Genomic DNA, 21,288 nt, shown 5'->3' with positions numbered 1-21,288 from the left:
ACACACACAGTTCAGTTCTGCATCAGTGGAAAAACTGATCACCCGCTGGCTGGAAAAACGTACCCACCCCCACCTCAAGGGACAAACCGAGGTCTCAGCACCGAGCTGGCTGCTCCACTTGCTGCATCTCCACCCTCCTCTTATTCCTCCCTCCTTTCCTCTACTTCGCCACAGTGAAGCTACCACTGGATAAAAACTAAAACCAAGCCTTTTTTTTTTTCCTCCCTTCTCTTTATTCTTTCGGTAGAACAGACACATGGGAACAGATAGGACACCATCTAGGACTCGGCAGACTCCCTGAAACCAGACATTACTAATAACAATAACAATACTTCATGTACTGCATGTGTCCTCAGCATTCATTGTCCATGTCTTTGTGCACAGATCCAGGAGGTCTGCTGAACGAGGACCAGGCACAGACCCTTTCACAGGTCAGCTCTCCGCTCAGGCTAGGATTAAGCTCACTTCATTTCGGGAGAGGGGACAAACGAGAAGGCACCACAGAGCTTCACTCTGCACATCCTCGCGCAGTCTGCGTGGAGATAATTTTCCATTGATACATTTCAAGGGTCTGCAAACACATTAAATCATTCAAATGACAGTACATTCTGTAAGCTTTAAAAAAAAAAAATAAAGCCATTTTGTTCTGCGAGTAGTTTATTCTGACTGAGTAGTGGTTCCCTTGTTGAGTTTATACCCACACGTGGCAAACAGTTAACAGATCCAGGTTTAGCTGGTTGTAGTCTGGTGACAAAAACACCAGTGTTTTTAAGGCAAGAGTGACATCATCAGCCAAGCCTGGATCGAGCCGACCGATCATTCTGCGATCATCATAACTATGTACAAAATATATATAATCACACTTATTTACAGAACAAGTGGCGACAGACAAAGCCTCTCTGGGCGTCCACATTGTTAAACGTGAATACAATAACAGACACAGCACCTCTCGTTGCTGAAAGACAAAGACAAACACTGAGAAAAAACTTGGCACTTGTAGATTTCTCCCACATGAACACAAAACAGCGACAGACAAACAGACAGTTTTAGTGGTAAACAACGCAGGGGCCTCCATTTCACAGGCCAGTCTTATGGGAAAAGACAGAAGGCAGGTGGTTCTTCTTCTTCTTCTTCTTTTCCAAACAGGACTAAAGTATCTGGGCCTCAGAGGAGGCAGATGAGGCTTTTCCCCTCCTCGATCTCCTCCTGGACCTTGTCGCTGGAGGTGGCGATCTCGGCCTGTGCGGAGAAGACCGCGCAGATGAAGGTGAGCACGGTGCCGCCCATGGCGGTGTAGAAGGCCCAGCCCATGGAGCAGAGCCCGGCCCGGTACGGAGCCGCGTCGGGACCGCAGTACAGCTGGACCTTGTCTGAACCCCAGCCAGCGGGGTACAGCATCAGACCCAGGATCAGGAACAGACCTGCGAGAAGGGGAAAGGAACAGAAGGAACGTCGTTAACTAATGGTAGTTTATTGAAAAACTATATACATAGCAATATGAGTGTGCCGTACAACACGCTGGAGAGCATATAGTTCATTCTTGACCTTAGATTTGACAATTAAATCTGTACTCGATATCCACTAACTGTTTTTTTCTACAGTATAGACATCAAATGGCATTAAAATAAAGGTTAGACTCTGCAAAACTTCTCAATGAAATTTTGTCCAACAACAACTTGAGATTTTAGGAAACTGCTTCCTTGCCTAAATTTCCACTTTTACAGTATTATGTGTTTCAGATTCCTAATAAATTATGCATTTCTTCTGATTATAAGGAAGTAAGTAATTTCTTTAGTTAATACAGCACTTTCACATCCAGACTGTGAAGATCGGACAGAAGCAGTACGTTAATGTTATTTTTGGAGTGGATCCGAATCATGGGGCAGATACATAAAATTATTTCATACCTTCGTCAACATTGCAAGATAGGCATTCACAATTATTGGCAAAATGAGTTCCCGACCAGGAAAATTCACATTGCAATAACACTGTGGGATAGAGCATGCCTTGGCAGGGGTCTGCAAAAAAAATCGATTCACATTCGTATCGCGATTCAAGCTCTACCGATTCATAGAATTCCAAAAATCGATTAATATTTTTTTATTTAAAAAAAAAATTAAATTATGCATTTCTTCTGATTATAAGGAAAGGAAACTAGCAAGTCATTTCTTTAGTTAGCTTCTCAACACAGCACTTTCACATCCAGACTGTGAAGATCGGACAGAAGCAGTACGTAAATGTTATTTTTTCCAAAGTGCTTTAAGGCTGAGAGTGGCCTTCACATTAACACAGACCACCTTCATCTTTCTCTGAACCACTGTCTGATTCAACAACCGACAAACATCACCACCTTCAAGCAAAAAAAAACCCCACCGTGCATCAAATGGGCTTTAGTTTCTGAGGGATGACTGCAGCAAATTATCTTTGCGACCGCCAACATTCTCCAGTACGAAAACATTTCCTGCCTTCAGTGCCATCATGGCATCCAAAAGCATCCCATCAGGACCCAAAGAAATGTTACGCCAGGCAGAAATGATTTCCTGACGACCGAAGACCGAAGATAATCACAGCAAGGTCTCCGGTACGCCAACTGCCAAGGCAGGAAAGGGACACCTAAACCTGAATCTCGACACACATGCCTGTCAGGTCAGTGCACACAACAGAGAGCGGAGAACAACAGGAAAGAGGAGGCCCGAGGGCTTTCCCGCCTGCCGCACTCTGAACCTCCGGCGTCCTGCGTCTTGGTGGAAGGACGGAGTCACTTCCTGTCTCACTGTAACCTACTTCTCTACTTCTGTGACTTGGCTTCAACACCTAATACCACTGCTGACACACACACTGATCTTCAACTGGTCAGCAGGCCGGACAACGGAGGCGCTTTGCCTCCTAAAAACAAAATGTGGAGGTGGAACTGTCTCGCTCTACTAATCTCCCTTTCCCTCAATCTGCTTCCTTTCTTTCTCCTCCCATTCTCTCTCTCTCCCTCTTAAAGCACCCAATATCGTATTAAACAAGGAAATGAAAACTAGGTCATAAATTCTTTCCACATGTTGCCGCATCGCCCTGACGTCCAGACCGGCTCCAGTGATGGATTGAAGGTATGGTTCTAATTCTCAACCCCACCCCTCCTAAAGACCTACCCCCCCCCCACACACACACACACACACATGCCCCCCCACCCGCCCCCCCACATGCTGGACCTTCTAACCTAATATCCCACAGCACTCCACCCCTCGCTGCCTCACTATTCCCTCTGCACTGGCTCTTGTCTCTGTTAACTTTCAAGCTGTCAATTCTCCACCATCAATCCATGTCTGATAGCTGCCCCCCCCCCCCCCCCCCCCCACAACCTCTGCTCCCACAGCCTCTACCCTGTAATACAGCACAGCAGGTCTGCGCTCAGCTCCAAGAAATCTGGCCGCCGTTCTCCTTTCCAGGAAAAAAGAAGAGCTGGGATCCACACAAAGAAAATAATGAGAAGAGACAGCGAGAGGGCAAAGGGAATTACTGGCAACTATTTTCTCTATTTAGCAAATTATTGTTTGGTCTGTAAAACAGTGAAAAATGCTCATCACTTTTCATATCTTACAGCCCAAAGACGAAGTCTTTGAATGTCTTGTTTTGTCCGACCAACAATCCAAAACCCAAAGATATTGAATTACCTAGAACGTTTAGATAAGGACAAGCAGTACATATTTTCATTCAAGAAGCTGAAGATAGGGCTGGGAAAGATGACGATATACATCCTCAATCGATACATATATATATTATATTTTTTCCTCCAAGGAGGTTTTGTTTTCGGTTGGAGTTTGTCTGTTTGGTTGTTTGTTCAGCTGTCAGCAGGATTATGGAAAAACTACTGTCCCGATTTTTTTTATGAAACTTAGTAAAAGCATGTAGCATGGGCCAAGGAAGAAGCCATTACATTTTGGAGTGGATCCGAATCATGGGGCAGATACACAAATTATTTTATACTTACGTTAACATTGCAAGATAGGGCATTCGGAATGACTGGAAAAATGAGTTCCCGACCAGGAAAATTCACATTGCAATAACACTGTGAGCTAGAGCATGCCAGCAGCTGAACTCCATTGCAGCAATATTTACTACTACTTACTAAATCCTAATCTTCATAAAGGTTACAAAGTTCAGTTTTAAGAGAGGTTTTGATTCAAGTTTATGGTCTTTGCAGAGGCAGTAATTTGTGGTGCTATTGTACGGTCTTATGCAAGTGTTTTTCATATTTTGTGTATCCTAAAAGAAAAAAAAACTCAGAGGCAGCGCATTAGTTTCAGCCAGGCGTGTTTAATGAACTGTCAACTGAGAGCATCATGTTGAAATGAGTGGGCCTGTCATTGTGAGTCTGTTAGCATGGTTAGCTTGTAGCTCAAAGCGCTTCTTTAATGTGGCTGTAGATTCTTCTTGTCAGACCTCATAAGATTTGTTCTTAGAGCTGCATTTATTGAATTTTGTGGCCAGTTTGGGGGTTAGTGCAACAATCCGTAAACACAGCGCTCAACGTTGACATGGCAAACGCGCATTTACACATCCTCCAACAGCTACAAATCAACATTAGCATTCATTTAGTTTGTGTCCACGTGATGAATGTGTCACAGACTGGGAGACGGTGAGAAGTGGCTGGCATTTATAACCTTGGTGTCTAACCAGGTGCCACCAAATTAGGATAACGACCCTCCCTGACTGCAGCCTCCTTAAAGAGAAGACAAGTTAGTCAAGTGAAGGGAGAAAGTGAAGTAACAAATTAGTACTTTTACGTTTGTACTTTAAGTACATGTTGCTGATAATACTTCTGTATTTTTACTTATGTAACATTAGAATTTTTAGACTTAGGTATTCCTACTTTTACTAGTACTTCTTCCACCATTGTAGCCTACTTAATTAAACACATGCTGACAAGTACAAGCTGACCTCTGAACACAAATAACCGATTCAAAACGAACAGAGAATACCTCATTGTAGGTGTATTTTTTTTCAGTTGTAGAAAGTTCCGACATGATCTTGAATTTAAGCATCAGTTGAGACTTTAACTTTGAGATTAAAAGCTGACTGTTGAGATCTCAGGTTAAGACATTATACTGTAAGCTTTAAATCGGCAACAACTTTTTTGACAAGTTGTGACTAACAAAAGTAAAACATTTATCAAACAGCATCATTCATTTGGAGTAGTGTTTGTTTCCACCCAATGAATGTACAGTAAGTCCAATATAGGGCTGTGCAATTAATCGAAATTTAATCGTGATTATGATTTTGGCTCCCAACATTCACAAAAACAGAATAATCGAGAAAAACAATTATTTAGCTCATTACGTTTTGCAAGTAAATTCTTATTTTCTCTTGTGTTCTGAATGAAAAAATAAAGTTTCAATAGGAAAAGTATTAAGGCAAATATCACAGATGTATGTGTTTTTTTACTGTTGAGTTATTTAATTTTTTCCACTGTTTTTTAACTTCAATAATTGCAACATCTTTCCAGAAGTTAACGAATAATCGTGTCAAATGATCGTGATTTCAAAATTGACCGAAATAATCGTGATTAGTTTTTTTTTCATAATCGAGCAGCCCTAGTCCAATATTGAATTTGTTTTAGCTCTGTTTTTGGTCTCTACCAAAGCCTGGAGAGAAAAATCTGTGTCTTTAGCTGCAAAATGCTCCATTATGTTCACCAGCTAGTCTCTTACTGTGTCTGTTTGCTGTTTGGTGCTGGGCAGTCAGTGTACACATGGTTTATTGGAGTTTATTTGCTTAAATCAGCTGGAGGCAGCTGCTGGAAAGGTGTTTGATGAAAGCTTCCCAATTGAAGAAGTAATGATTTATTAGTTGCTACCTACTGTAAAATTACAGATATACTGTATATGACCGTAAATTCTGCCGTGTAAAAAACAAACACATTTTTTCTTAATATTGCATGTTTGCTCTACATCAGGTTAGCTATTGTGAACCAGCCACACCTCCACTGTAAACACAGATATCCGGTAAGAGCTATCACATGGGAACCACATTTCTTATCAGTTCTTTACTCTTTTGCGTAACACATGCTATCTTATGTCAGAATTATCACAACAGTGCCGCAGTTTTGTTTCCCTCAGTTCTTCCAGCCTCGGGGTGAGTCACGGTCAACGGTTAAACCTGTGATGAGGTCTGTGACTCACGGCTGGAGAGAAGGTTTACTGGCAGGTTATAAAAGCACTCAACACTGAATTGGGAAACAGTTTTACTGCTGAGTTTGTTTGGCGTCTTGTCTCTAATCCCGTTTGGCTGAAGTTCAACGCGAGTGACGATGAGTGAGGCCGGCGTTTTAATGAACGTACAGAAAATTCACTTACAGGTAGTCTGCAAGAAGTCTTTAGGGGGCCTGCAGGATACAAAGTGTACCCGACTGACCCTCAACAGAGGACTGTCTGTTTTAGCCATTCGATTACGTAAAGCGAAAGGCAATGGATTTACCTTCAGCTGAAATCTTAAAACCACCTGAAACTGAGTCAGTGTAATGGCATCTGAGACACTGTGGCCAGCAGAAAGTGTGTCATAGGGGACAAAAGAGTAAAAAGTAGATATCGTTGATATCAGTGTATGTGGAGCTTAGGTTAATGGGCTTTGGAGACTCCAGTGCAATGACGTGACCATCTCTGGCAACGGCATCACAATCTTCCCATCTGAGGTCAATCACTTCCCCAAACATCTGCAGTCTGGCTTCAGTTTTCTCATTACCGGCGGGTCGGCACGAATAGTGGAAAGAGTGATTAGCAGAGAGTCTGTGTGGTGTAGTGCTGCCGTTGGATATCAGTGAGAGTGATATTATTTACAGGCCTGATGAAAAGACACATTGAAGACTTCATGCACGCTGACTGACTGATGTTGGAAAAAAAGGTGAACCCTGTTAGACGTCAGGTTCTGGGTCTTATCTCTTCCTGCGGTTGGAATGAGTAAAAGGTTATCGACCTTTAGCTCCACAGGCCTGAAGGAAAGCCACCCGCCTCCCCAGTCTTTGTTTGAAGCTCCTCTCGCTCCCTTTCCTCTTCCGCATCCTTATCCTCTCTCTCCGAGACTCAGCGCTGCATTTCCACACTTTCATTACTTTAGCCAAACCCCCAGTGCTTATATATAGATGGTAAATATAAAAAGACAGATTTACAGGTTATGTAACACAGTTTTTGGTTGGCGTATTGGTGTGGCTATGACCATTTCTAAAAACTTGACAATTGACCGTTTGCTAAATGTTTCTAACATTGGGATTTCTCTCCAGTGAGAACTACACCCAGTACTCGGTTTAAATTTGATTTTTAAACCAAAAACACAAGAACAAAAGTTATGGATTATACAGTATTTGTTTTTTTTTCTATTGGGAAATCTGCCACGGTTACCACCTTAAGCTTGACAGATGTAGCATGGGGTGGCATGGCAAATGGTCAATGGAGTTTTGGATACTCCACCAAAACTCTTTTTAATTATTTATCGCTTGTAGGCTTGGAAGGTGGCTCTGAAGTTAAGGATTGCTTGAAACAAAGAGCTACTCTGTTTGGATTCACACAGTTACAATGGGTCCCAAAATAAACCCAGAGTCACAGCAAGTAAAAAACACTCCTGCAGCATGAATCACTCTCTGCTGTACGTTCAATATGTTCAGAGCACACATAGTTTCTCCATGTCTAGCAAAATACAATACTTTCTTGTCACACTACCCTGCCTCTTCATAGCTCAGAAGCTAAACCAAAAGTAGCATATTCAGCAATCCTTTGGAAAAACGGTTTGTAGAAATAATATAAAAATCCAATATTGCCTTTAAGGTAGTCTTGCATTGCCAGACCTTCCTCCACAGCGCTGCGGAGGAGGGTGTGGAGAGTCCACACAGCATTCCGTTATGGGAGAAAAACGTGCTCTGGTTTATTGGCATTTCTTTAAACAAATCACAATCGTCAGACGGAGCAACGGTGCCTCTGCAAAATAGCCTCGGGAAGGAACTTTTGGTGGAACATGTGTACGTTCAAAAGTTGTTTTAGTCGTTCAAGAGAAAACTCTGATTCGACAGACAGTCTAGCTAACTGTCTGGATTTACCCTGCAAAGATCTGAGGAGCAGGAGCAGTTAACCACAGTCCTCATAAATCCACCAGAGTTTAAAATGTCAACACAAAGAAAGCGAAAGGTGTGGGACATCCGGCGGAACTTCCGATCAGATATGTGAAGAAAATGTCACAAAATAAAGGAAATAACATCCATTGTGTCCTTTCACATTGAGCTGTTAAAGGCTTATGGAGTCAAGCGAGCCTTCCAGTAGCCATTCACGATTCACTATGGATTTAAACGTGCTCTCAGGTCAGCAGGCCTAGCGCAGAGCTGGGTCTACTGCTCGGTATGTCCTTTACCACACACCCACCTCTTTCTGTTTGGGCCTGCACCAAATAAACAACTGTGGGGGAGGACAGCCATAATCACCACAGAGCTGAGAGCTATAGTCTGTGAAAGAAAGAGGAGGTTCGGCTAACATGATCTCATGGCCTCCTCCCTTCCATAACTCACCACGCTGAGTCAAAGTGGCCCGAGCTTTGGCCTCAGACACACAACCATTGGATACACACCCTTCAAACACAAATAGAGATAAGCATGCATGTTCAATTTGTTTTTTTAGGCCAATCAAGATTCTTAAAAGCTCCAGCTGACTGGTAGAAAGTAAACATTTGGGTGACAGTTGCTCTGAGGGTGGAAACAAGCCACCATGTGTTTCAAACTTTTACCCCAAGCGGGCAGAAGTTCACAGAGGCTCCACAAGAATCAAACACACAGTTCTAGCGGTGGGAGTTGTGGTGCCCGTAATGACTGTGTTCAGCTGAAAGTAGAACTGTACCTTGATGAACGGTGGATGCCACAGGAATGAAGAGGAACAATTAAAGGTTAGCTTTAAGATCCTTCAGTTCTTTTTAGATCAGTACAGTCAGTGTGCAAAAACACATGCACATCTTTCTCGTCCAGGTGTACACAGGGAATTGTGAAGTATATCAAGGAGTAAAGTACTTAGCAAAATAGTACTGAAACATGTTTGCGTCTTGCTTGGAGGTCTGTATTGACACGGTGGTTGTAGCCACACCCACAAGTGGGACTAAAGTAGGTTGTGTTAGAAAATAACTAGTTTGTACAATGTGTTGTTCGACCAAGTCAGACATAAAAGTGTTAAGAGACACAATGATTGTTTAAATATGTCTCTCCTGGAGGACATTCGTGGAGTTGCATTGTGTCGTACACATGGAAAGTGACTAAACTAATTGTGTAAAGAAGTAAAAACCAGTAACATACCATTTTAATCATGACGTAAAGTGAGTGAGGATGTCGAAATTGATGGTTTGGAAAGTTACAGAAATTGTCAAACATTGGAAAGGCAGGAGTGGAGGGAGTTTCTGAAGCTGTCTGACCATCCGACAAACACTTCTGATGAAGTATACTGTTCAATGACACACACCTGAGTTTGTTTAATCCCTCTGTACCTGAAGAAGAGCTACACTGATCTCTAATGTAACAAAAAATAAGTTTTACAGGGAGACTTTAACTGTTTTGTAAGTCTTTGGCAGGCAGTAATCATTCTTATGATCGGTGGTATGCACCAAATAATAAAAATATGTGTCATGTGCACATCTCACCTGCGATCCCTTGCAGCAGTCCACACACGTTGAAGATGCTCTTCTTCATGATGCTCTGGAAGCACATGGTGAAGACCGAGATGAACGCCACGGCACACAGCAGCAGGATCCCTGCCGCCAGGAAGATAGAAGTTGCCTGCCAGAACCCGCTGGCAATCTCCCCAAAGTGTATCGCGTACGGTCCACACAGTATTCCACGCTTCAGGTGGGGCAGTTTTATACAGCGGCCGTAGATGCCTAAAGTGGGCCTGTAGGCCTCTCCGGCTGCGGTGGCCCCATGGGGGCTGAAGACAGCATCGGGTGTGCGGGGGAATCCCACCAGCCAGTCAGTGCTCATGAAGGCGATGAGCTCTCCGAACGCGGTCACAATACTCAGCAGAGTCCACAGCATGGAGCGGCAGGTGACAATGACATGGCACATGCTGACGGTGGCTGGAGTCTCTCTCTCTGCTCAGATTTCAACGCTGCTGAGAGGTGGACAGGTAGAGCGGGAGGCCCCTCCAAAGGCCGAGAGCCGGTGGTTGGGATTCTTCTCCGGCGGAGATGTGAGAGCAAGTGAACACTTCTCGGGAAGGAGTGAGTGACAACGCTGTACACACAAGGTTCTGGTCAATGATTCACAGTCTGCTGCTTCCCCCTTTTTCCTCTCTGCTCCTTTCACTTCTTATCTTCTTCCGGTGTCGTTTCAGCACAGCTGTTCTTCCTCCTCCTTCAACTCACCCTCCTTCGGTCGACTCGGTCTTCAGGCTCTTATTCTGTCTGGTTTTCGGTGTCTACATTGTATTGAAGTTGTGTTCCCTGAGCCAGCCCGCTGGCGTCACATCAGACACACCTAAGAGATAAAACAGAGACACAGGACAACAGAGTGAGTGCTTTTAATTGCACGTATAAAATGTAATTGCATGTATAAAAAAAAAAAGGAGTATTTTTATGTATTTATTTGAGGAAGTGCAGCTCTCCTGTTTCTGCCCTATCATATTTGGAAAAGCAGAATGAGGAAAGTGTGGAGGAGGAGCAGAGAGAGGAGGAAGGGAGGCTTCTGGTGTAGATCTTTAGGAGAGGGTTAATGAGTTGTGTGGAGACGTGTTCATTTGAAGTGGGCCTCTTCTGTTTTCAGTGTGTTTATGTTCAAGGATTTGTAATCAGGGCACTTGTCGTGGTTCTGTAATCCCAGTGGGTCTTCGTGACTCAGATTGTAAAGATGAAAACTGGAAAACTATTCATGTTTTGGAGGTGGAGATGGGAGGGTTAAAATAGACGTGGAAACAGCGGGATGAGAAGCGGAAGCAGACGGAGAGAAAAACAAGCCGGAGGCCTCTCATCAAGCAGCCCACACAGCTGACCCGGGGTCAGCCAACGGTTGATAACACAACGGCCGTCCGGCTGTCCCAGGGCCGCTGATAACCTCAGTGACATCAACCCTGGCCTGCAGCACTGCTGAGTCAGTGACACTACAGCACAATGAGGAAGCAGCAAACAGTATCGGTTCATAAAAAAAAAGACACATCTTCCACCAAGACATACACCACTAACACAAATACAGCCAAATATGTCATATGGGGCAAGGTGGAGGGTGGGGGTGTGGCCTTGACCAACTGCCACTTTGCTCGTTTGAAAACCATGATGTCTCTCTCTCTCTCTCTCTCGTGGGTGGGCCAAATTCTCTGGGCGGGCAAAGCAGAGAAAGGGGAGGTAACCTTGCTCCTTATGACCTCATAAGGAGAAGATTCCAGATCGGCCCATCTGAGCTTTCATTTTCTCAAAGGCAGAGCAGGATACCCAGGGCTCGGTCTACACCTATCACCATTTCTAGCCACTGGGGGACCATAGGCAGGCTGCGGGAACGCATATTAATGTTAAAAAACCTCATAAAGTGACATTTTCATGCCATGGGACCTTTTAATAATTACGAGCAACCGAGTCGGAAAAAACATTAGCCATTAGCGTAGAACAGCTAGCCTGGCTTTCTCAAAACTTTTCCTGCCAACACTTATGTTAAGTATTTTTTAACTTTGTATATTTTTAAGAGAGCTAGGCTAGTTGTTTCCCCCCCCCCCACTCCAAATCTTTATACTAAGCTAAGCTAACACTCAACAAATGTGTTTCCCAAAATGTCAAACTAGCCCTTTTTAAAGAGGGGATTAGTTATCTTCTTGAATAACCATATGCTATGAAGGGTCCAGTGCTTGACGTACAGGTCTCTGACGGAATTCTAAACTGGCCTAGTTACTAATACAATAATGACATCTGAATTATGGGCCTCATTTTAAAACCTTGTATGAGGTTTTTCTTAAATGAAGTGACTCAGGTTACATAATTGCATTAAAAAAGATGCTTTTTCTGGTGAGGATTGCAGTAAACAGACAATAAATACCCTTTTCATCATCACTGACTTAAGCCATTAGGTATTTTTAATCTTTTAAACTTCTATTTAAGTTATGGAAAGTTTGAGATCTTATCTATGACAGACATTAACAAATATGAGCACATACATTAAAACACAGACATTGGATTTCCTCATACAGGCCTTTGTGCTCATGTTATTAATACAGTTCTGGGCCAAAGCTGACAGTTGTTTCTTTTCTTTGAGTTTTTTTCCTCCCCTGCCTCCTGGGAGTCTGTTAGTCATTCTCCAACCAGTGTTTGGCAAAGCAGCAGAGGGATCTGGGGGCCGCTATTGACACGTGTGCCGCCCGCACTGCAAGGTTTCCATCACTCAGCCCCCACGGTGTGCCCTTACAGCGAAGGTTGCGGGCCACGGCCATCCCTTGTGGTCGCATCCCAGCGAGTGTGTGAGTGCGCAAGAGCATTACACAAACTTTGATCTTTGTCATCCTGTTGAGATATCAACAACAGTTCTTTTTTTCCACCCTTTCTTCGAGAAAATGACCCAGCTCTGTGGTCTGTTACAGTACAGGGCGTGTGCGTGTGTGTGTGTGTGTGTGTGTGTGTGAGCTAACGTTGAGTTTGTTTGGACTGTGTAAAGCAGATGAGATCATAAGAACAGGCACAGACAGCCGCCTCTGTGGATTTTGACCAAAATTAATTCTATGAATCACAAGCGTTCTCGTTGCCTCACCATGAACAGATGCAGGAACAGATGCGGAGTTTGCGGACTCACATTCATGAGCTGGACTTTTTGAAAAACGTCCCACCCCCCTAGCACAAAAAGACCGTTGAAGCTCGAGTCCCAGAGGTCCTCTGACGAGACTCATGTTTGACGTTAGGATTTAAGACCAACGGGCAGTCCAAAGTTTTAGGGTCAAACATTTGCTGGCCAGTTGCGAAGGACTAATTCCTCACTGACAGGAATACTGTTGGAAAACACTTTGGAGCTAAAACAATTCAAACCAGCTGGGGAGATACGGAGCTTTGAAGACCTGGACACTTAACCTTTGACCTTTCTTGGTTGGCATCACGTGCCTGTTGGTTACACAGTAACTACTAGTGGTTCTAAGTTTGTCTTAAGCTGCCCCTTTGAACGTGGGTTAGTAGATCTAAAACAAAGTCTAAAACAGATCTGGTTCTATTAATGTACCTGGTATCACATTTTTCACAACAGAGCCCAGACGTCTGCTCGCTGTTCCCAGACAGACAGATATGAGCAGTTATCGCAAACAGAAGTTTCCCAAGATAGACAGAAGCACGGTACTCCATATATGTGAGGCTCGAGGTGGATTTATGATGTCCTTTATACTCCCTGAGTAACCAGGCGGGAGACCCAGGATTATTTGAGGCTCGGTTTACACACACAGAAGAGTTTACAAGCTTCAGACTGCACCCACCACCCCAATGACCCCCCCAACCCTAATCCCCATGCGCTCACACACTTACAAGACTCCCTGCCATCTGACACATGCTCCCCCCAAGTGAAGGGAACTTCTCCACAGTTGGACATCAGTTTCCCTGCAGCCTTAACTAATGGAGAGGCTCAAAATGATATTCAGGATTAACTAATGATCAATGGGCTGTTAAAGATGCCTGATCGGTTACGGCGGAACACCATTAACATTCACACTAAATTAAACAAGACTATGGGCCTGCTCAAAATGGCATACTAACATACTATTCATACTAATATGGTGTGAAATTGAATATGTAGTGCAGTCCAAGTGCATATTATGTGAATTTTGTGTATGCGAGAAATACCAGGATGTATGCTACATTAGCAAGAATTTCTGAGTTTGAGACGTGAGCTTACTGTACTGGACATACTCAACCGTCCCAAAATGCATTGCAGCTCTTCAGACTATCCAATGGCAGACCGGAGGCAGACGGTTAAAAAAAAATTAACCGTTGGCTAAAATGATTATGAATGATGGCAAGTGAAAATGTGGGCGCTCACATACTGTATATATTGTGCTGTAGAATGCCATTACTTCTGCAGGTATTTGGTCATAAACTAAAGTATTCGAAGTTTGAAAATTGGGTCTGATGAAAAGTCAGGGGATCACCAAAGTTATTACAATTCACCCTGAGGGCAACATGAACGTTTGTACTTAATTTCACGGCAATGTAGCCAATAGTTAACCTAGTGGTGGTGCTGGAGGAAAGTCATGGGATCGCCAAAGTCATTAGGCCTCATCCTCTGGGGATCTTGAATGTCTGTGTCTGGGGATCATAGTTCTTGAGATATTACAATCTTGACCAAAGAGGTGGACCAAACCACTATTCGACCAACACTGCCATCCCTGCTGCGTCTACTACAACTCCTGTTCAAAGTGTCCACTCAGCCTTTCTCTTATCACAGCAACAAAACAGCAGGAAACGCCTTTTCACGCTGCCGGACCGGAAACAATCTACATATCTATGGACATGCCACAACCAGAGTGACGCGTCACCATGGAGAGTGTTTGTTTAGAGCTGGATGAGGGGTTTAGGGAGAGTTTATGTAGTGTCTACATGCTGAAGATAAGCTTTTAAGCATACCATTCTGTTAAATATTATCCAATGACAAACTCAGAAGTATGCAGCTTCTATTTTTTGGGGATTCCCTTGCCTGTCCAGCCCATACCTCTCATGTCTTATAGGACCCAACGGCAAAACAATTTTAAAACAAAGGGAGCACTCATAATCTGCGAAGATCTGTTTGAATGGGAAGCCCCTGCAGCTACTGAAATAAAGGGAATGCAGGAGATGATTGGTCACGGAGGACCCCTGACATACTTTCACTTTCTTGTCCCATAACATGGTCAAATGTCAAATACAGCAAAACCAACAGTAAAAGTTCTTCTTGCTTTTGGCATCCATCTGGTTTTGTATTATTTCATAGCTATATTTCATAGTCAGGTTTTCCTTGCACTGCTGTACATTTGCTCAGCATCCTGGAGCTTGTGATTCAGACCTACATAATATAATATACATAATATTGACATCCTATGACATCAGCCAGGAACCCAGCTGACAGTTCATATGAATGAGTGACTCAAATGTTCACCCCTCAGCAGGTTAAATGGAGGAAATTAATGCGGGATGATTAATAAAAATAAGACCAACCTGTCTCCATTGGTCTGTGGATAGTCCAGCTCTCCTGGAGATGTGGCTTCTCTGCCCTGACTCTTCTCCTCTGCTCACACACTTTTAATGCCGCTCTCTTTCTCTCAGACTCCTGATTCCCAAACCCACCCCACGTCCCTCCTCCCTGGACCGCCACGTCTCCTCTGATTGGCTGGGCCTGACATTGGAGCCACACTTCTTGAGAGAGTCCACATGGTGGCCATATTTCAGCGCTGAATCTGGGTTAGAATAACAGGAGCTGGTGCTGCAGAGGGTCTCTCCTCTTTCTCAGTTTCTCTCACCTTCTCGCTCTGTTTTCATTGCTCTTTGCACACTTTCAATCAGCCAAGGCCAACATCTTATTATCAGCCCAAATGAGAATTAGATTTTCACTTCCTTTACAAAAAACATGTTAACCTCAAGTACACACCATTAAGTATGCTCCTGTGAATAAGTATACTGGTGGTATACTTGCAAGTGGACTAGTTTATTACTTTAAGACTAAATTGGTTTACATAAGTGTACTTAAAAGAGCAAAAGTGCACTTCATGCTATAGAACTACTTTACCTTTAACAACTAGTTAGCAGTGGTGGTTGTGGAAATTAACTAAGTACATTTACTCAAGTACTGTTAAACGGGCACACTAATAACCAATACATGAACCACAACACACATCCTATTCCATCCTTCATCAGTCACTAATAAATATGTTAAAGATTAGATAGCTGCCTGGATGCCCACTAACTGATAGAGCAGATGGTTCACTGTCTGACTAATGGATTACATTTCTGGCTGATGGGAGCAAAGTGTCTCAGGATTGCTTACAAAAAGCACTGGGATGGAATCAGCCAACAGTCAGCTAGAGCGTTCATCTGACTGTTGTATTCCCTCACACAGGAGAGACAAATGAGTTCCATATGAGGACGGAAAAAGGGGTCGGCTTAAACAGGAAGAGAAACCGATAGGCCGAAGCACTTGAGGGCAGCGTGGAAAGCCTGAGGAAGAAGCCTTTCTTATCAGTTTGAATGGAAGTTCAGCCATAACAGTTTCCTTTCAACCCAGATGCATATATCCTGAACCTAATTAAATCTCTCCTTTGACCCATTTTCACTAAATCCTGGTGACTCGTCCTCACACCCGTCGTTGTGAAATGGATGGGAAGAGGTTAATGGGCTTTTTTTAAAGCCACACTAAAATGTCCAGAATATCACAAAAATGCCTTTTCTCAGGAAAACAACAACTGACCGTTGTCTAAGCCCCACACCCCTTAGGTACTGTTCTCGCAGCGCACATTTACAGTTTAACTGTGAACTTGAAATTATTTAGCCGGGCATGCTTAGGTTTGCAGCTTACATAGGGGCAGATGAACACACACACACTGTTTATTCCAATCCTTACACTTTTGTTCCGCCAAAACTAAACTAAAGTAAGTAGAGTAAAGTGGGCGTGACATGTAGCCAGCAAGACTGCAGATATACCCTTCTCAAAGAGGCTAACATTGCATGGTAGCTGGTTTCCGGCAATATCACAAGATCACACCAGAAATCGTGGGATCACATATCACACGAAAATCCATCTTGTCAGCCTTCAAGTAGTCTATATCCACGTTCTTCCACTTCCGGGATTGTTCAGGTGCTGCCGAAAATTTCGCCGGATGTCTCTCTTTTCGGCTGGATGTCCGGTACCTTCCTCTTCCTTTGTGTTGGAATTTTAAACTCCGGTGGATTTCTGAGGACTATGGTTAACTGCTCCTCAGATCTCTGCAGGGTAAATCCAGACAGCTTGCTAGACTATCTGTCCAATCTGAGTTTTCTGTTGCACGACTAAAACGACCTTTGAAAGTACACATTCCACCCAAACAAGTTCCTTCCCGAGGCTAGTTTGCAGAGGCAGCATTGCTCCATGCGGCGCTGCCCAAGACGATTGTGACTGGTTTAAAGAAATGCCAATAAACCAGAGCACATTTTTCTCCAATCCCAGAATGCTGTGGACTCACCAGACCCTCCTCCACAGCACAGTGGAAGAGGGTCTGGCAATGCGAGACTAGGCTAGACTAGTCATGCGTTCATGTCCGAACATCCAGCTGTTCAACCAATCAGCCTCTGCTGAGAAGCTACTGGCAGCTACGGGCGTGGTTTAGATGTGTGAAGCACGGCCGCGACTGTTCGTTTAAAACAACAACAATGGATAGGCAAAGGTTCATCCAATCACAAAAAAAAAGAAAAGACACCACCCTTCAAAGAAATTCAAAGCAGGACACACCCGTTGTGTTGCTAAGCTACAATTGGACAACCACAGTTCGAGGGAGAGATTTAGCGACAGCAAGTTGCTTCGAAAATATCTCAACTGCACTTCCTGTTGATATTCTCAGCGGTATCCGAAGCCAACCTGAGCAGAACTCGTTCTCACAGATCACGTTGTTGATTCGGAAATACAGATATAGATCCAGATCAGACAGAGGCTGACCACATATCGTCTTACAGGCTAATGGGAAGCCGGTGGTGCTGCACGAAGATGCTCCGGGAGATTTCCCTTGGCAGCCTCGAGGAGCTCCGACACAGAGCAGGCCCTCACATCAAAGAGCAGAGGATCAGAGGAGACAGCGGAGAAAGATCCTTAGCACATGTGCACACATGTAGCCTACACATGCCAGGTTAAATCATCATTCATACAGATTCGACAGAGCACTCAGTGGAGTCTGGCTGGTAATTCATCTTTCCTTGTCAGACTTATCAATAGTATCTTGTAGATCTGAGGAAAGTGGATAAGTGTAAAGCAAAGCAAAGCAAAGGGTGAAAACTGATAACAGTCAGATAACACGTCAAAGAAATGAAACGCAAGTGATGATTTAGGTAAGATGTGGATGAAGGTATTTCATGGAGTGGCCTAAACATGAAAAATAAAAAAAATCTTACTTTGGTTTTAAACTTCTTAATATATGCTTAATTTAAAAAACTGTTGTTAATGTACCACAAAGTTATGAGCATGGCAACAACGCAAACAGCGAAGTGTTGTGTGTGACCAGGATATTCAGACTCAGCAAGGAAGTGATTTCATACTACAGGAACCAAACGCTTGATTCCCAGACGTGCCTCAGATATCTGAATGAGTTTTTTTTTTTTATCTCCACGTGTTTTTAATCTCCCCGAGTGTTACGTCACTCCGACGCCAGCCACCCTGAAGAGGTTACGCAGGGTTCACTGTGGAAAGAGATGGAAACGACGGACGGACAGATGGAATATGTGGCTCTGAGGAGAGCTTACGGAGTTTCCAGTTGAGGAAAATAATGACAGCTCACCTGCTTACTCGTCTAAACTATCTAGAGTGCAAAACAAATGTCTAGATGGGGAGAGCATCTGACAGCATACCTGACGGTGGCATATGGATGCAAACAGTATACCCTTCCCATATCAGATATGCAGTCTGAAAGCAGATCCTGAGTGACAAATGGATGTTGGAGATTCTTCTCTGCCATACATTCGCTTCCTCGTGCAATCAGAGAAGCCTGAGCTAAGTTTGAATCCCACAGAGGGAGCAGCTACGACCATCTGGCCACTTCAAGGCCCCGGCTGCGTAAAGCCCATCAACAGGCACATCGAGGCAGATGGTTAACATCTAGCTCGCAGCCTGCGTCGTGCTGGGTGTTCGGGACCAATATGTCACTTTTTCCATACCATACTTTGAGAAATAGAAACGTGTTTTTCCATAAAAACTTTGTTAAATGCTGTCTAAATGCAAGCAAGCCGTCTAACATCGGCCAAATTTTGTTTTAAATTAGGAACTTTCAAGTCAAGAAGACCAAATATTCAGAGCCAGCTTTTAGTACTTGACAGTTTTTAATACTCCGTGCTACAGACACATTTAAGTCAGTACCAAAACAATATCCAGCCGTTGTACCATCGCCTTTCATGACTTTAAACGTTGAAGGTGTTAAAAGTTACTTGCTGAAAGGAACATATATCAGTGTTAAGCTGCATGAAAAGTTTTCTGCTATAGCATATCTTCACTGACAACCTCAACATCTTATTCACATATCTGAAACCGATCAATTTATTTAATACGACAGCTGAGGTCAAGAGACGGATACATTTCCCCAGCGAGGTCACGCCACATCATTTTTATCCATTACGCTCTTGTCAACGGTGGTTGTAGTTGAACATATCATAGTGTGGGAGAGATATCTCTGCGGCATATATTTGCTAATTTATGAACTTTGTGTGGGGAGTGCCGCTGGAGCATAAACACACGGATGTGTTGAAGGTGAGGAAATCCCAACACTGGAGCTCCGGGGGAAGCAAGACGGGAGTGTGGGAAAGCGAGACGAGGGGATAAGGAATAATTGTGCAGAGACCTGAGTGGTGAACAGAACCCACAGCTTGTGGTCAGTAGGGAGCACACCTGCGAGACATCGCAGAGGCACCGAGGACTTCTAACCCCTCCGACTGAGAGGAAAAGTTGGAGAAACAAGCAGTAAGAGGGGGAAAAGAAAACAATTTCACCCATCCCAAGAGCCTTTTTAGTCCAAATACATACATAAAGAACGTAATAAAAAACACACATGGACCTGGGCACACAAAACATGCACACCTCTATTTGATCTCAGGGTGAGTGGTCAACTGTTTCCCCCCTGGAAACATCTGTTTATACAATCTGACTGACTGTGTGTCAGTCTGGTTTGAGTGGTGAGGTGGAGCAGGAGTCACTCCAGAAGCAGAGACGGGGGTAATTCTTCAGCTGTGCCTCTGTGGAGGAAGGCGGAGGTCAACAATCCCTCATCTTTTCATGATGACCATAACAGCCCTCGCATGGCGAGCCATCACCACAAGGGTTAAGAGGGTGATGGAAAACATGGACCAAGTGACACATCACAGTGGTTTCAAAGTGGGTGGCCAACCGGACCGCCACAGACGGGGAGGGAGGGTTTCACTGGATAGTCATCTTGTGAAAAGACTGTTTTGTGCCACAAAAGAGAATTTCTTTGTCTCTGGTGTGACGCAGTCTATATAGTATCTCTGAGCAGTTAAATATCAGCTTGTGCTCCTTTGAGCTGAGGATTAAAGAGGCTGAGGAACAGCTAACAAAAGAGATAACATGCATGACAATGGCACAGTGCTTTTAAAGAGCGATAACACCAGGGCAACAATCACTACTGTTTGTTGTGAAACCAAAAACAGACAAAACGGTTGCTGCTGCATGACCCTGCAAACAGTACTCCAGGAGGACATGGCTCTGCATTGTCAGTCTGTTTGTCCGAGTCTTGCATTGCCAGACCCTCCTCCACAGCGCTGTAGAGGAGAAGTGTCTGACTAGTCCACACAGCATTCCAGGATGGGAGAAAAACGTGCTCTGGTTTATTGGCATTTCTTTAAACCAATCACAATCGACTTGGGAGGCACTAAGCGCCAGACAAAGAACCGGTGCCTCGGGAAGGAACTTGTTTTGGTGGAACACGTCAACGTTCAAAAGTTGTTTTAGTTGTGCAACAGGAAGGTCAGATTGAAAAGATAGTCTAGCTAGCTGTCTGGATTTACCCTGCAGAGATCTGAGGAGCAGTTAACCATAGTCCTCATGAATCTACCGGAGTTTAGAATTCCAACACAAAGGAAGAGGAAGGTAATTTCCAACGGCACCGGAGCAATCCCGGAAGTGGAACGTCGTGGATGTAGACTAGTTTGTCCGGACTGAAATATCTCTACCAACTACTGGATAGATTAGCATGACATGTGGCACTCAGGATGAATTGTGAAATGTTTTGTATTTATTTAGTGCCATCATCATCATCATCAGGTCAAGATCTTAATTTGGAACAAGTTACCCCCTGACATTCACACTATTACAGATGTAGGTCTCTATAGATCCAAACTCAAAACTTATTTACTTATTTATAATGGCTTTCGATACATAGTAGTGACATTCTACTACTACTTTCCTCCTGTTTCTATGTAACCTTGTCTGATTTGACTGTTTTCTAGGTTTTTATTCTTTTTATTGTATGTTAAGCTGTTTTATTCATGGTTCTTGATGTAAAGAGCGTTGGATACCTGCTGGTTGCTGTAAAGTGCTATATAAAAACACGTTGATTGATTAATTGATTGAATTTACCCAATACTTTTTTGTTTTGTACTTTTATTCTCATCAGCTTT

The 21,288-nt window shown here is 43.7% G+C and overlaps 1 protein-coding gene across 4 annotated transcripts in view; it reads right to left on the bottom strand.

Moving 5' to 3' along the window:
* Window positions 1-226: 226 nt before the first annotated feature.
* Window positions 227-21,288, bottom strand: part of lhfpl2a (LHFPL tetraspan subfamily member 2a) — a 40,800-nt gene continuing 19,738 nt past the window's right edge. For 3 of the 4 annotated variants that reach the window (XM_028601745.1, XM_028601744.1, XM_028601746.1), the window contains 2 exons: window positions 9,649-10,480; window positions 227-1,421 (listed from right to left, as the gene is read on the bottom strand). In XM_028601745.1, coding sequence (XP_028457546.1) covers window positions 1,165-1,421; window positions 9,649-10,069 — 678 coding nt within the window. In that variant the 5' untranslated portion in view covers window positions 10,070-10,480 and the 3' untranslated portion in view covers window positions 227-1,164. Of the gene's footprint in view, window positions 1,422-9,648; window positions 10,481-15,144; window positions 15,227-21,288 lie in introns of those variants that run through there. The other variant, XM_028601743.1, reaches the window with a different exon arrangement.

This window comes from Perca flavescens, chromosome 16 (assembly GCF_004354835.1).
Source record: "Perca flavescens isolate YP-PL-M2 chromosome 16, PFLA_1.0, whole genome shotgun sequence".
Classification (NCBI taxonomy): domain Eukaryota; kingdom Metazoa; phylum Chordata; class Actinopteri; order Perciformes; family Percidae; genus Perca; species Perca flavescens.
This window is presented reverse-complemented; position numbering and strand designations above follow the sequence as displayed.